Genomic DNA, 12,564 nt, shown 5'->3' with positions numbered 1-12,564 from the left:
GTGTTCTGTATGCTTCTTGAACCTTCAAAGGAATATCTTTGTTTATGTTGGGAAAATTTTCTTCTATAATCTTGTTGGATATATTTTCTGGGGCTTTGAACTGTAATTCTCCTTCTTCTACCCCTATTATTTTTAGGTTTGGTCTTTCCATAGTGTCCCAGATTTCCTGGATGTTTTGTGTTTAGAAGTTGTTGGATTTGTTGTTTTCTTTGATCAATAAGTCTATTTTCTCTATAGTATCTTCACTGCCTGAGATTCTTTCTTCTATTTCTTGTGTTCTGTTGGTTATACTTGTCTCTGTAGTTCCTGTTCATTTACCCAGATTTTCCATATCCAGACATCCCTTGGTGTGTGTTTTCTTTATTATCTCCATTTCAGTCATCAAGTCTTGAACTGTTTCCTATACCTGTTTGATTGATTTTTCTTGGCTTTCTTGAGTATCTTTGAGGGATTTATTAATATTTTCTAACTTTTTGTTTGTCTTCTTTTCTATATTTTGAGAGATTTTTTCACTTCCTCTTAAAGGGTGTCCATCATTTCCATGGGGTTACTTTTAAAGTTGACTTCTTTTGCTTCTTCTGGGTTAGATGTTCAAGTCTTCCTGTTGTGTTTGTCCGCTGTGTTCTGGTGGTAACATGTTGCTTTTTAGGATGTTGGAAGAATTCTTGATTGATACTTACACATCTCATCTCTTCCTCTCCAGATTCCCCAGCATGGGAGCAGGGCCTCTTGATGGGCTCCAAGCACCTTACAGACAAAAAGGCAGGCTCTGCATATCCCCCCCAACATGGTAGCAGGTTTTCTTACTGGGTTCCAAGGACCTAGAAGACAAATGGAGGGTTCTTTGGATTACACTCAACATGGGAGCAGGGCCTCTTGCCTGGCTCCAAGGACCTCTCCAGATCCCCCCAGCATGGAAGCAGGTTTTCTTGACCTAAATGACATTTTCTTTCACCACTGCTATCACTTTGTCAATAAGTTTGGGAATATGTAGTATTCATCTTCCTCTTAAAGTAGCTTGGTGCTGTCAGCAGCAGACATGTCAAATTGTCATGAAAAGCCCTAAGTTATTAAAACTTTAAATGCCTGTAGTCTTTGAAAATATGAAGAATGCCTATCTAACTGAAATATATCTCTATATATCTAAGAAATCTAACTAACATGACTACAAGCTTGACTATTATCAGTGACTATCCATTAACAACCTATATTTCCTAATTATACATTACATTTTTTAATGAACTATACAATCACAATACCTTAATCAAGATCAGAAATACATATAACAAAATTGATCTTAAATTAGTATCAGTAAACCAAGATTCATATCAATGCAAATTATTCATATCTATATCATATCTCCCTTTAAATGTAAAAGAACATTTATAAACAATATTTGGAAATATGGACATAGTTATTTCTCTCCAAACTGCTTCATGCTCTATGGGGGCACTGTTAATCAGGTCTTTCATGGTGTATCCTGTTTGCTAGGTTTATCTCAGTCAGCACTTGAGTGAAGTAGTATTTGAAGGTATTCACAGCAACCTTTCAGGAGGGCATGGTCTATCATAACATATTGTTCTAGAAATGGTCTATAGGGTCTCATCCTCTGTGAAAATAAAAGAACCTATTTTCCAAAGCATCATATCCTTAGATCCAAATTCTGAAGTCATGATATCTTTAGAACATATATGCTAGATCAGCTTAGCAGCTCACAAAATGAAATGTCTCTCTGTTTTTAGCTCCTTCCCAGTCAAAAAATTTAAAGAAAATAAAATATACAGAATCTAGGCTGTCTGTGAATTTTCCATTCATGAGAGGAAAGTAGCTACATTTATCTTGTCTTCAACCCCATTGAAAATCAGGAAAGATTCAGCATGTCTGACCTGGCAGCTTCATAGCAGCAGCTCTCTTTAATTGCCTCCTTTCTCCCAGCATTCTGTTCTGTCTACTCCACCCACCTAAGGGCTGGCCTATCAAAAGGCTAAGGCAACTTCTTTATTTAACCAATGAATGTAACACATAGACAGAAGACCCTCCTACACTAAGTACCTTTTATCATATTCTTCTATTAATTTGATGTTTGAAGTATATTTCATTGGATGTGAAAAAGGCTTCACTATCTTGTTTCCTAGGTCATTTTCATGAAAACTTTTTTCATTCATTAACTCCTCTGAGGCATGACTCTCTTTGTGTTGGAGGTATTTTTATTATTTCCAGAAGGATGAACTCCTTCCACATTTATTCTTTTAGTCTGTGTCTTTTTCTTTTAGAGATGATACCACTTAAATATCAATGACAAGTCATTGTTAAATTTCTATTTTTGTTATTTGTTGTTGTTGATGGCTGAGATGGTGGTTTGTGTGGATGTTTCTGTTCTTGTTTTCCTAGGAAGAGGATCTTTATTTCTTGTCTTTATGTGCATGTAATTAACCACTCATGTTTGAGTTTTCCTTGTGGTACCTTCTTTAGTGCTCTATATGTGGGTAGATATTGTTTAAATTTGAATTTATGATGGATATCTTCTCCCAGTCTCTGAGGATTGAATGTTTTGCAGGGTATAGTGGTATGGATTGAAATCTGTATTCTCTTGGAATCTACAGGTCAATTGAAAACATTATTGTATCTTTTATACTCATTGAAAATTGCAGTGAAATTCAGATAAGTCTACATTTATATGTTACTTGAACTTTTTACCTTGGGGTATTTAATATTCTTTCTTTTTCTGTTTATTTAACATTTTAATTACTATTTTGTGAGGGCATCTGTTTTCTGTTCAGATCTATTAAGCATTTTGTAAATTTTTGTACCTTTTTAGGGTTCTCCTTTTTAGGTTATGAAAAATTTCTTCTGTAGTATGTAAAAGATATTTTCTGGGAACTTGTGTTGGGATTATTCTCATTTTTCTATTTCTATTATTCTTAGGTGTAATCTTTTCAAAGAGTTTCAGTGTTTTTGGATGCTTCATCTCAAGGACTTTTTAGATTTAATATTTCCTTTGATAATTGTTTCTATATTTTCATCTATTGTATTCTTTTGGTGATCCATGTTTCTGTAGTTCCTATTACTTACGTAGAATTTCCTTTTGCACAATTTCTTCAGATTTTGTCTTATTTCATGTACCAGCTGCCTATTTTATGTCTTAAACATTTTTATTCACTTCTTTCAATTGATTCTGTTTTCTTTGCTTTCTTTAAGGAATATATTTCATTTACTACATTTTTTAGTTTCTTTTCTCAATTTCCTTCATGTATTTATTCATTTCCTCTTTAAGGTCCTCAATCATATTCATGAAGTTGGTTTTAAAGACTTTTATTATGCTTCAGTTGTGCTGGAACTGTGAGGTTTTGTGTAGTAAGATAATTGACATTGGTAGTGACATATTGCTTCAGCTGTTGCTGATAGTATAGTAGCACTGGTTTCTAGGGTCTGACTTTGTGGTGAATATAGACCAAGGTGCTTATTTACAAGTTCATCTTTTGATACAGTACCCAGTACCCCTCGTGGAAGAGAAGCAGTCATTATAAATCTTCCAAGAAGGGGAAGCCAGCAGTCATATGATTTTAGTACAGAATAGAATTATATTTTCAAAGATGATTTAACACAAATGCATCTCAAGTTATTCCATAGAACAGAAACAAAATAAATATTGCCTAAATATTTTTATGAGCTATAGTTTCCCTAATAACTCTATTTCCCTGATATGATAACCATACCACAGATGAGCAATAAAAGGAGGGAATGACAGATCAATTTCCTTTGTGGGCATCAATGAAGAAATACTCAGTAAAATAATTGTAAACATAACCTAAAATCTCATCAAAATGATCATCACAGACATGCAGGGATCAATATATAATAATCAACTAATGTTTCAATGATATAAGCAAAAAGAAAAAGAAAGAACATGTGATCATCTCATTAGATAACAAAATTGAACAGCACTTCATTGTAAAAGTACTGAAGATAATAAGTATGTAAAGAACAGACATCATGAAGACAGAGGCAGTCTAGAGATAGCCTATGGCCTACACGAAAATTTAGTAATGTTTTTTCTTTACAACTAATAAGTTTTACTTCTTTTTTTAATTATTAAAGACAATGTGAGTGTGAAAATACATGCAAATATTTTAGCTCCAATAATGGAAACTTTTTGTTTTCGAGAGGATTCCCACATCGTAATATGGGAGTCCCCTCTGCATGCTGTGATTACCATTAATGAATAAAAAAACTACCTTGCCTGTTGATAAGTCAGAACTTAGGTAGGTGAGGAAAACTAAACAAAATGCTGGGAGGAAGAAGGTAGAGTTGGAGAGACACCATGGATCCACTGCCACCAGAAACAGAGGTGCCCAGTACAAACAAGTGTCTCCTCCTAAATCCCATTTTCAGTGCAGGATTTTGAGAGCAAACTAAATACATGAGTAGAGAAATGGTATAAGAATGTCACTTCCTAGTTTCCATTTGCTTCTAAGATAATCAACAAAAGACTTCTTTGCAACCACTACTAAATTGTAAAGTGAGCAAAAAAAATTAATAAAAAGAAAATGAAAGATAAAGCAGAAAAAAATCAGTCAACAGATGTTATTGATCTTTGAGAACAGAGGGTCATGGAGGGATATATTGCTAGATATTAAATATTCAGTTTGCCTTCTCATTATTCATGATTGTTTAAGAGGAAGAGTGATAGGTCTTATATAGTGGATGAAATGAATCACACAGGTCTGCTGTTCTCTCTGGATTTTGTTGAATATTTAAAAATCAGCATTTAACATGGAAATGACCTGTGGTTCTTTAATGAGCTGGATAGCTTTGGAATATTAGAATATAGAACTTTTCAGGATATAGTTTGATTATTAGTTCTCAAAACAATGGAAGGACAAGATTTTGGTTAAAATGGCTTTAATGCCTTCAAGGAAAAGGAATGTCATTAAACTACCTGAATTTGTCTCATATGCACTCATCACATGGACTACAGACTTCAGATGCTGTACCTCTGAAAAGACTGTTGAAGATCTCAGTGTTTGAGGAAATGCTTTCAAAAAGAGGGAATCAGGAATGCACAACTTTCTATGTATGTAGGAAATGAGCATTTTGACAAAATTTTGAATATACAATATTAATGCTTTATATGTTATAAGAAATGTCACCATAAATATTATTTGAGGACTAGACGATGAAAACCAGAACAATGGTATGAAATTTCTGCCCTATTTTTACAGCCTGCACACCAATAAGCAAATCCAAATTCTTTTAGAGAATTAATGATATTTTTCTACTTTTAGTATGTCCAAAAATTGTTCTGCTTTAAACACAGTTATCCTCTAATTTATGAGACTGGATGCTGACTAAAAGAAGAACTCTCTACATTGTTCCATAATATATATCCAACCACTTCACAGTTTCTATAGCATTGTAGCAAGAGATGACTTATTAAATAAAACCCCGTTCTATTTCAATTAGTATCATCCTATATGGGCCAAAGTAAATGGTCATAGAATATAATCAACTGATGGAATTCATTGATGTATATGTCCTAAAGCATGTGCTAGCATGTCCTAAAGCCTAACTGGCTGTCAACCTGTAGAAGAATGAAAATATATTCATAGCCATCACCATGCAAGTCCAAATGGATTAAAGACCTCAATATAAATCTGACCATACTAAACCTGATAGACGAGAAAGTGGGAAGTAGCCACTTTTGAAATCAGTGTGGTGGTTTCTCAGAAAACTAGGAAACACCCTACCTCAGGACCCAGCAAGACCACATTTGAGAATACACCCAAGAGATGCCCAATCATACAACAAAAACTTTTGTTCAACTACATTCATAGCAGCATTATTTGTAATAGCCAGAACCTGGGGAAAACCTAGATGCCCTCGATGGAAGAATGGATAAAGAATGTGTAGCACATCTATACATTAGAGTACTCCTCATTGGTTAAAAGAAAAGCAATGAAACTTGAATTTTGCATGCAAATGGATGGATATGGAAAGCACTATCCTGAGTGAGATAACACAGACCCACAAATATGAATATGGTATGTACTCACTCATAAGTGGATTATAGCCATAAATAAAAAACATTGAGCCTATAGTTCATGATCCTAGAGAAGCTAAATTATAAGGTGAACCAAAAGAAAATCATGTATAGATCAACATGGAAATTGGAAACAGACAAGATTGCCAGGCAAATTTGAAACATGGAGGAGGAGGGGTAGAGGGAAAAGAAAAGAGTGAGAGAGAGGGGAGAAGGAGAGGTTTGGGGAGAGCTAGCGTTAGTGGGATGGTTGAGATGGAGAAAGGATGGATATGGGAGGGGAAGGAGATATCTTATTTGAGGGAGCCATTTGGGGGTTGGCAAAAGGCTTGGCTCTGGAGGGGTTTTCAGGAGTCCATGGGGATGACCTCAGCTAGGACCCTGGGCAGTGGAGGAGAGGATGCCTGAACTGGCCTTGTCCCGTAGTCAGACTGATGAGTATCTTGAATATCACCATAGAAAACTTCATCTGGCAACAGATGGAGACAGAGACAGAGGCCCGCATCAGAGCACTGGACTGAGCTCCCAAGGTCCAGTTGAAGAGTAGAAGATGGGAGAATATAAGCAAGGAAGTCAGGACTATGAGAGCTTCACCCACTGAGACTGTGTGCCTGAGTTAATGGGAGCTCACCAACTACAGTTGGACTAGGAATTAATGAGCATGGGATCAAACTGTTCCCTCTGAATATGGTTGACAGTTGGGGCCGACTGGGGTGCCAATGACAATGGCATTGGATTTGTATCTATTGCTTGTACTGGCTTTTTAAGATCCTACTCTCTTTGGATGCATACCTTGCTCAGCCTGGATATAGTGGTGAGGGCCTTGAACTTCCCACTGGGCAAGGTGCCTTGCCCTCTTCTTGGACTGGAGAGGGTGGGAGGAGAAGGTGGGAAGTAGGAGGAGGGAAGGAAGTGGGAATTTTTATTTGTATTATTTTTAAAGTTAAAAAAATAAAAACAAACAAACAAAAATGTTGTTATCAAATATAGAAATTTAGTCTACTGAGACACCCTAACTGCTCAAGGGATTTAGGTTTCTTAATGATTAGGGGAAAGAAATTAGTGTTTTGGCTTCACAAGATCTAGTCTCAGATTCCTGTTGTGGTTACTCAATTTTCAATGACACTTTTTCTGTGTGATAATAAAAATATTCAAAATTTATATCATAGCAGTACAATATCTAAGTGGGAAATAGATTAATTTTACTCTGAGTAAATTAATTAGAATGAAGAGGTATTATAAGAGGACATTGGGTGCCATTCTGTAAGATGAGGGGCTTCTTGTTGGGGTTTCTGTCCTGCCAGGTCCCCACAACCAGTAAGCCCCAAAGAAAATCACACAGAGAGTCTACATTAGATATAAACTGATTGGCCCATTAGCTCAGGCTTCTTGTTAGCTTTTATAACTTATATTAACCCATTATTCTTATCTATGTTAGCCACATGGCTTGGTACATTTTTCAGTGGGGTAGGTCACATCCTACTTCTTCGGTGATCTGGGCTGGACTGCAGAAATAGTTTCCTACTTCCTAGAATACTCCTGTTCTCTCTGATCCTCCTTGACTTCCTGTCTGGTTTTCCTGCCTATACTTCCTGCCTGGCTATCTCCCAATCAGTGTTTATTTAGAACATGATTGACAGAATACAGACAATTCTGCACCAAGGAATAATTGATGTTTATCAGTCAGATGATATGAAATGACTAGGAAGAGACAGAAGTTAAAGCTCTTCCCAAAAATATAAACACAAATTGGTATTATTCACTTCCAACATAGTTGTTACCCAATTTTATTACCAAAAAAAGCCTCATAAACATTTTCCTCACATTTTATACTTTATCGTGTTCTGTTTTACAAATATGTTAATGGCATATACAAATTTATGTAGGATACTATTGTTGTGTTACTGTAACTGGAAAGGTAGTAAAAGCAGTTTGTTAGTATAAAAAATATATTGGTCAGATATATCCAGTGTGAATATATGACATTCATTGTAAACATAAAACAGGTGAAGAGTACTTAGAAGGTAGTACATGGCCTTAATCTCTGCACCAAGAACCTGGAGCTGGCATGCTGGCATATCTCTGTACATTTGAGGACAGTCTCATCTGTAGAAATTATGATAAAGTTATTGGTTCACATGTCTCTTTAATTTTTCACATTGCTCTATGATTTAAAATAAATACATGAATAGGTATATTGATTGGTTAAAACCTTTGCCATTGTCTTTTTCTTTAGAGTAAGCACTCAAAAACCAGAAGTTGAAAACAAACTCTTTGAAAGATGCTGATGGCTCATCTTTTTTATAGAAGATGAACTCTGATTAACTTTTAAAGCTTAGTACAAGCTTCCAGCTACTTATATTATTCCAATCTCAAAGCATAGGCCATTGTTTCAGTATTGGCAGTGGTTGGGAATACTGTACAACTCAAAATAGTACATCTATTGACTACACAGGATCATCTGTAGATCTTTGTACATATTAAGAACCATATTTTTTTTACAGAACAACTAAAAACATCCAGTTTGCACTGACCTTAGCTTTTGCCATGGATGAAGTCAACAGGAACCCTGATCTTTTACCAAATTCATCATTTGTATTTGGATGCCCAGAAGGTGATTGTGCATTTGGGATTAAATTTTATAGTGACTTGAAATTTTCTGAAGAAGTTTATTATTTACCCCCTAATTATATCTGCTATAAACAGACTATGTGTGAAATGGTGCTTACAGGACCAAATTTGGAAATATCTGTGATGATTGGGACCATGTTTAACCTCTTCAGACCTCAACAGGTGAGATTTTGTGATGTGAGTTTGCCACAAATTCTCATTCTCCTGTTATAAATCCTAAATGCTAAGTAGATTGTGAGGCTTATACTACCTTCAAATTTGTGTTAAACAGTGTAGTTCATGGTTATTATTCAGGCTTGATGGTGCTTCATTTCCTTTTTGGAAACTGAGATGAGGGAAGAAGTAATATATAAGTAGTTTTTAAGGAACTCTTGACCGAAAGTGTGTTTACAAGTTCTTCTGAGTGTGTGCCACCTCATGCTGCTCCCTGTGTTGTAGTTCCTTCAGATTACCTACGGACCTTTCCATCCCATTCTGAGCAATCGTGAGCAGTTTCCCTCTCTGTATCAGATGGCTGCCAAGGACACATCTTTAGCTCTGGCCATGATCTCTTTGATGCTTTACTTCAACTGGAACTGGATTGGACTGGCCATCTCAGACAATGATCAGGGTACTCAATTTCTCACACAATTAAGAGGAGAGATGGAAAAAATTACAGTCTGCTTTGCCTTTGTGAGTGTGATCCCAGTCAAGATGGATTTATTCTTGCAAAGAGCTGAAGTATATTATAACCAAATAGTGACATCATCCACAAATGTAGTTATCATTTACGGTGACCCAGACAGTATTCTAGCTGTGGGCTTTAGAAGATGGGAATCTCTAGGTTTACAGAGAATATGGGTCACCACCTCACAGTGGGATGGCACTACAAGTAAGCATGACTACCCACTTAATTCATTCAATTGGAAAATAACATTTGCATACAAGCATTCTGAGATTTCTAGTTTTAAAACTTTTGTACAGACACTGAACCCTCTCAAATACACTGATGAATTCCTGGCTAAGCTGGAGTGGATGAGCATGAACTGCAAAGTCTCAGCTTCTATGTTTAAGACCCTAAAAAGTTGCTTATCCAATGCCTCATTGCAATTGCTAAAAGCACAGACCTTTGGCATGGCCTTTAGTGATGAGAGTTATGACATATATAATGTAGTGTATACTGTGGCCCATGCCTTCCATGAAATGCTTCTTCAGCATGTATATAATCAACCAATGGATAATGGAAAAAGATACTATAATCGCTGCTTCAAGGTAGTGTTTCATCTTTTAGATAAAATTTGATATAATCAATATCAAAGTCTTTAAGTGTCTGTCAAATATCCCAATTTGCTAAATTAGGGAATATTTCATAAAATAGAAAGATTTCTGGAAATTTTTTTCAGAAGCAATGTAAATCTAGAAGCTGGTATAAATTTTAATGCAAAAGCAATGGTGTGGAAGATACAATTTGTAAAGGAAGACCACTGATTTTGTTACAGAATACCTGAATATCACCACACCTGTTCTAAAATTGCAAGCCCAAGTCCTTTCTCCTTAATTCTCTTATTTATGAGAAAATTAATCCTTGTGAATTTTTGTCAAATATGTGATAATCAGCTTATGAGATCATGTTCGACAAGTGTTCAAAACTGATTCTGCTCACACTGTAGGCTCTAGGGACATTATTTCACATCCTGAATGAAAGCCATTACACAGTAAACAGTGTCATTTTTCAGTTAAGGAGATAGATTTGCATCCATATGTGTGAATGCATGGTTCTTCTTGTATATGGTTGTATGATTGTGTGTCTTGTTTAACTCTGTTTGTATCTGTATTAATGTGTATATATTTGTTTCTGTATATTTACATATCTATCTGTAAGTGGAACTGAACATGAATTTGTCTTGTGTCAATGTCTTTTTGTATAGGAGTTTGTTTCTGTAAATATTTTTCTGTGTATTTTTTCAGTGCATGTGTTTATATGTTTTGATCTCACTGTTGTATACTGCTTGCACATATGTGTATTTTTATTTCTGTGTGACTGTCTGTCTGCTTGCCTCTCAGAATCTTTCTTTGTATTTGAGCATAAATCTAACCACATCAATATCTCTCTGTGTAGGTGTTTTTGTCTGTAACTGTCTCCATGTGTGTCATGTAAATTAATGTGTGCATGTATTTGTGGGCCTGTCTATGTGTTTTGTAGTTTTCTGTTTTTCTGTTTCTGTTTTGGTAGATATATCTCACTGTGTTTAGCTTTGTTTTCATGTGTGAGTGTTGGCATTTATGAGTATATCTGTATAAAATGTAAGTAGCTGCATTATGTATGTCTGAATGGAAGTGAACTTCTGTCGCTTTCTTTGTCTGTCTCTGTATCTCTTTCATGTTGTGTGTGTGTGTGTGTGTGTGTACATGTGTTTTCATGTTGGTGTTTGGTATTTGCATATGTCTGTGTTTCTATTAGGAAGTTTTTTTCTGAAAGAACTTAAATTCTAGAAACATTATGATAGTATTAATAGTCCACTGGATTCATGGTTAATGCACCCCTGGACATCTTCAATAATACTGACTTGAAGATGAAATAAAATCGGGGAAGAGACAGAAATCTTTAATAAATAAATAAATTTAAAAAAAGATGAAATAAAATGCATTTTATGAATTCAAGGAAGGGCACACACACTATGGAATGGTGTGTCTCTTTCAGCTGCACTCCTTTCTGAGGAAAACACGCTTCACTAATCCACTTGGAGACAGAGTGATTATGAACCAGAAAGACAAACTTCAGGAAGAGTATAGCATTTTTCAGATTTGGAATTTTCCATACGGTCTTGGACTTAAGGTGAAAATAGGAGAGTTTAGCTCATATTTTCCATATGGACAACAGCTGCATATATATGAAGACATGATAGAGCATGCAACAGGAAGTAGACAGGTGGGTCTGATTTAACTGTATTCTTTTGCAATACACTGCAGTAACGTGGACAATGGGATAGATTTGTGCTGTCTTATAACAAACTACAAATAAATAATCACATTACAGAAAATTTTCTCACCTCCTATTTTATGTTTCCGCATTTCTCTTTTTGAGACATTTCATTAATACTTTGAGGAGTTCAGATATGATACAATGAATTTTTATCATTCCAGAATTTCTTCCTTGTTTTTAATATACAATGTATAATGTATACATTGTACTACTGTGCTATACTGTGTCCAGTAAGAGAGACACTTATCTTGGTACCATTCTGATAGCTAGACTGTTATTGTCCTCCTTTTTGCAGAACATTGGACACAGGTGTGAAAGATTGAGGCTAACTCTAATGGAAGAGAAAAGTAAACACATACAAATCATAAATTTTTATTAGATAATTTTTTATATTATATGCTTTGATCATGCTTTCATTCTTCTAACTCTTCCCAGATACATCCCCACTTCCCTATCCACACAATTTCATGTTTTTTTCCTCTCTTTCAAAATATGAAAACCAAAATGAGCAAAGGGATCCTCTTTCATAAAGATAAGTAACTTTGGGAAAAGACCTAAAGTAGTAGCCGATATTGATCCCAGGACTTTGTGTCTATGTCAGTATTAACTGAATAGCAAGAGAATTATGGACCTCTGACTTATCAAATGTAAGGTGACATGATATTGCCTCTGGAAGCCTTTTTTGATTTTTTTTATAGGGTAGGAATTTGCTTTATTACCCTTTCAACAAATCTTGATTTTTTTCTTTATTTTTAACATTAATTTTCTATGCTACACATTATTAATTTTGCTGTCTGTCTTCATTTCTCTCTTTAGGGAGTTATGTGGATTGAACCAAAGCTTCACAAGTGTGCATTCTCTCACTGTACTGCATCTTCAGCCTTTAGTTGTATTCCTCTTAGATTAAACTTACAGCTTTATATTTTTCTGT

The 12,564-nt window shown here is 35.3% G+C and overlaps 1 protein-coding gene across 3 annotated transcripts in view; it reads left to right on the top strand.

The window, feature by feature from the left end:
- Positions 1-12,564, top strand: part of LOC101997146 (vomeronasal type-2 receptor 116-like) — a 40,337-nt gene that overhangs the window by 13,029 nt on the left and 14,744 nt on the right. For 2 of the 3 annotated variants that reach the window (XM_013355250.1, XM_013355249.1), the window contains 3 exons: positions 8,545-8,833; positions 9,110-9,922; positions 11,352-11,579. In XM_013355250.1, coding sequence (XP_013210704.1) covers positions 8,545-8,833; positions 9,110-9,922; positions 11,352-11,579 — 1,330 coding nt within the window. The remainder of the gene's footprint in view (positions 1-8,544; positions 8,834-9,109; positions 9,923-11,351; positions 11,580-12,564) is intronic. The other variant, XM_026778142.1, reaches the window with a different exon arrangement.

Source organism: Microtus ochrogaster, unplaced genomic scaffold (genome assembly GCF_000317375.1).
Source record: "Microtus ochrogaster isolate Prairie Vole_2 unplaced genomic scaffold, MicOch1.0 UNK108, whole genome shotgun sequence".
Classification (NCBI taxonomy): Eukaryota; Metazoa; Chordata; class Mammalia; order Rodentia; family Cricetidae; genus Microtus; species Microtus ochrogaster.
This window is presented reverse-complemented; position numbering and strand designations above follow the sequence as displayed.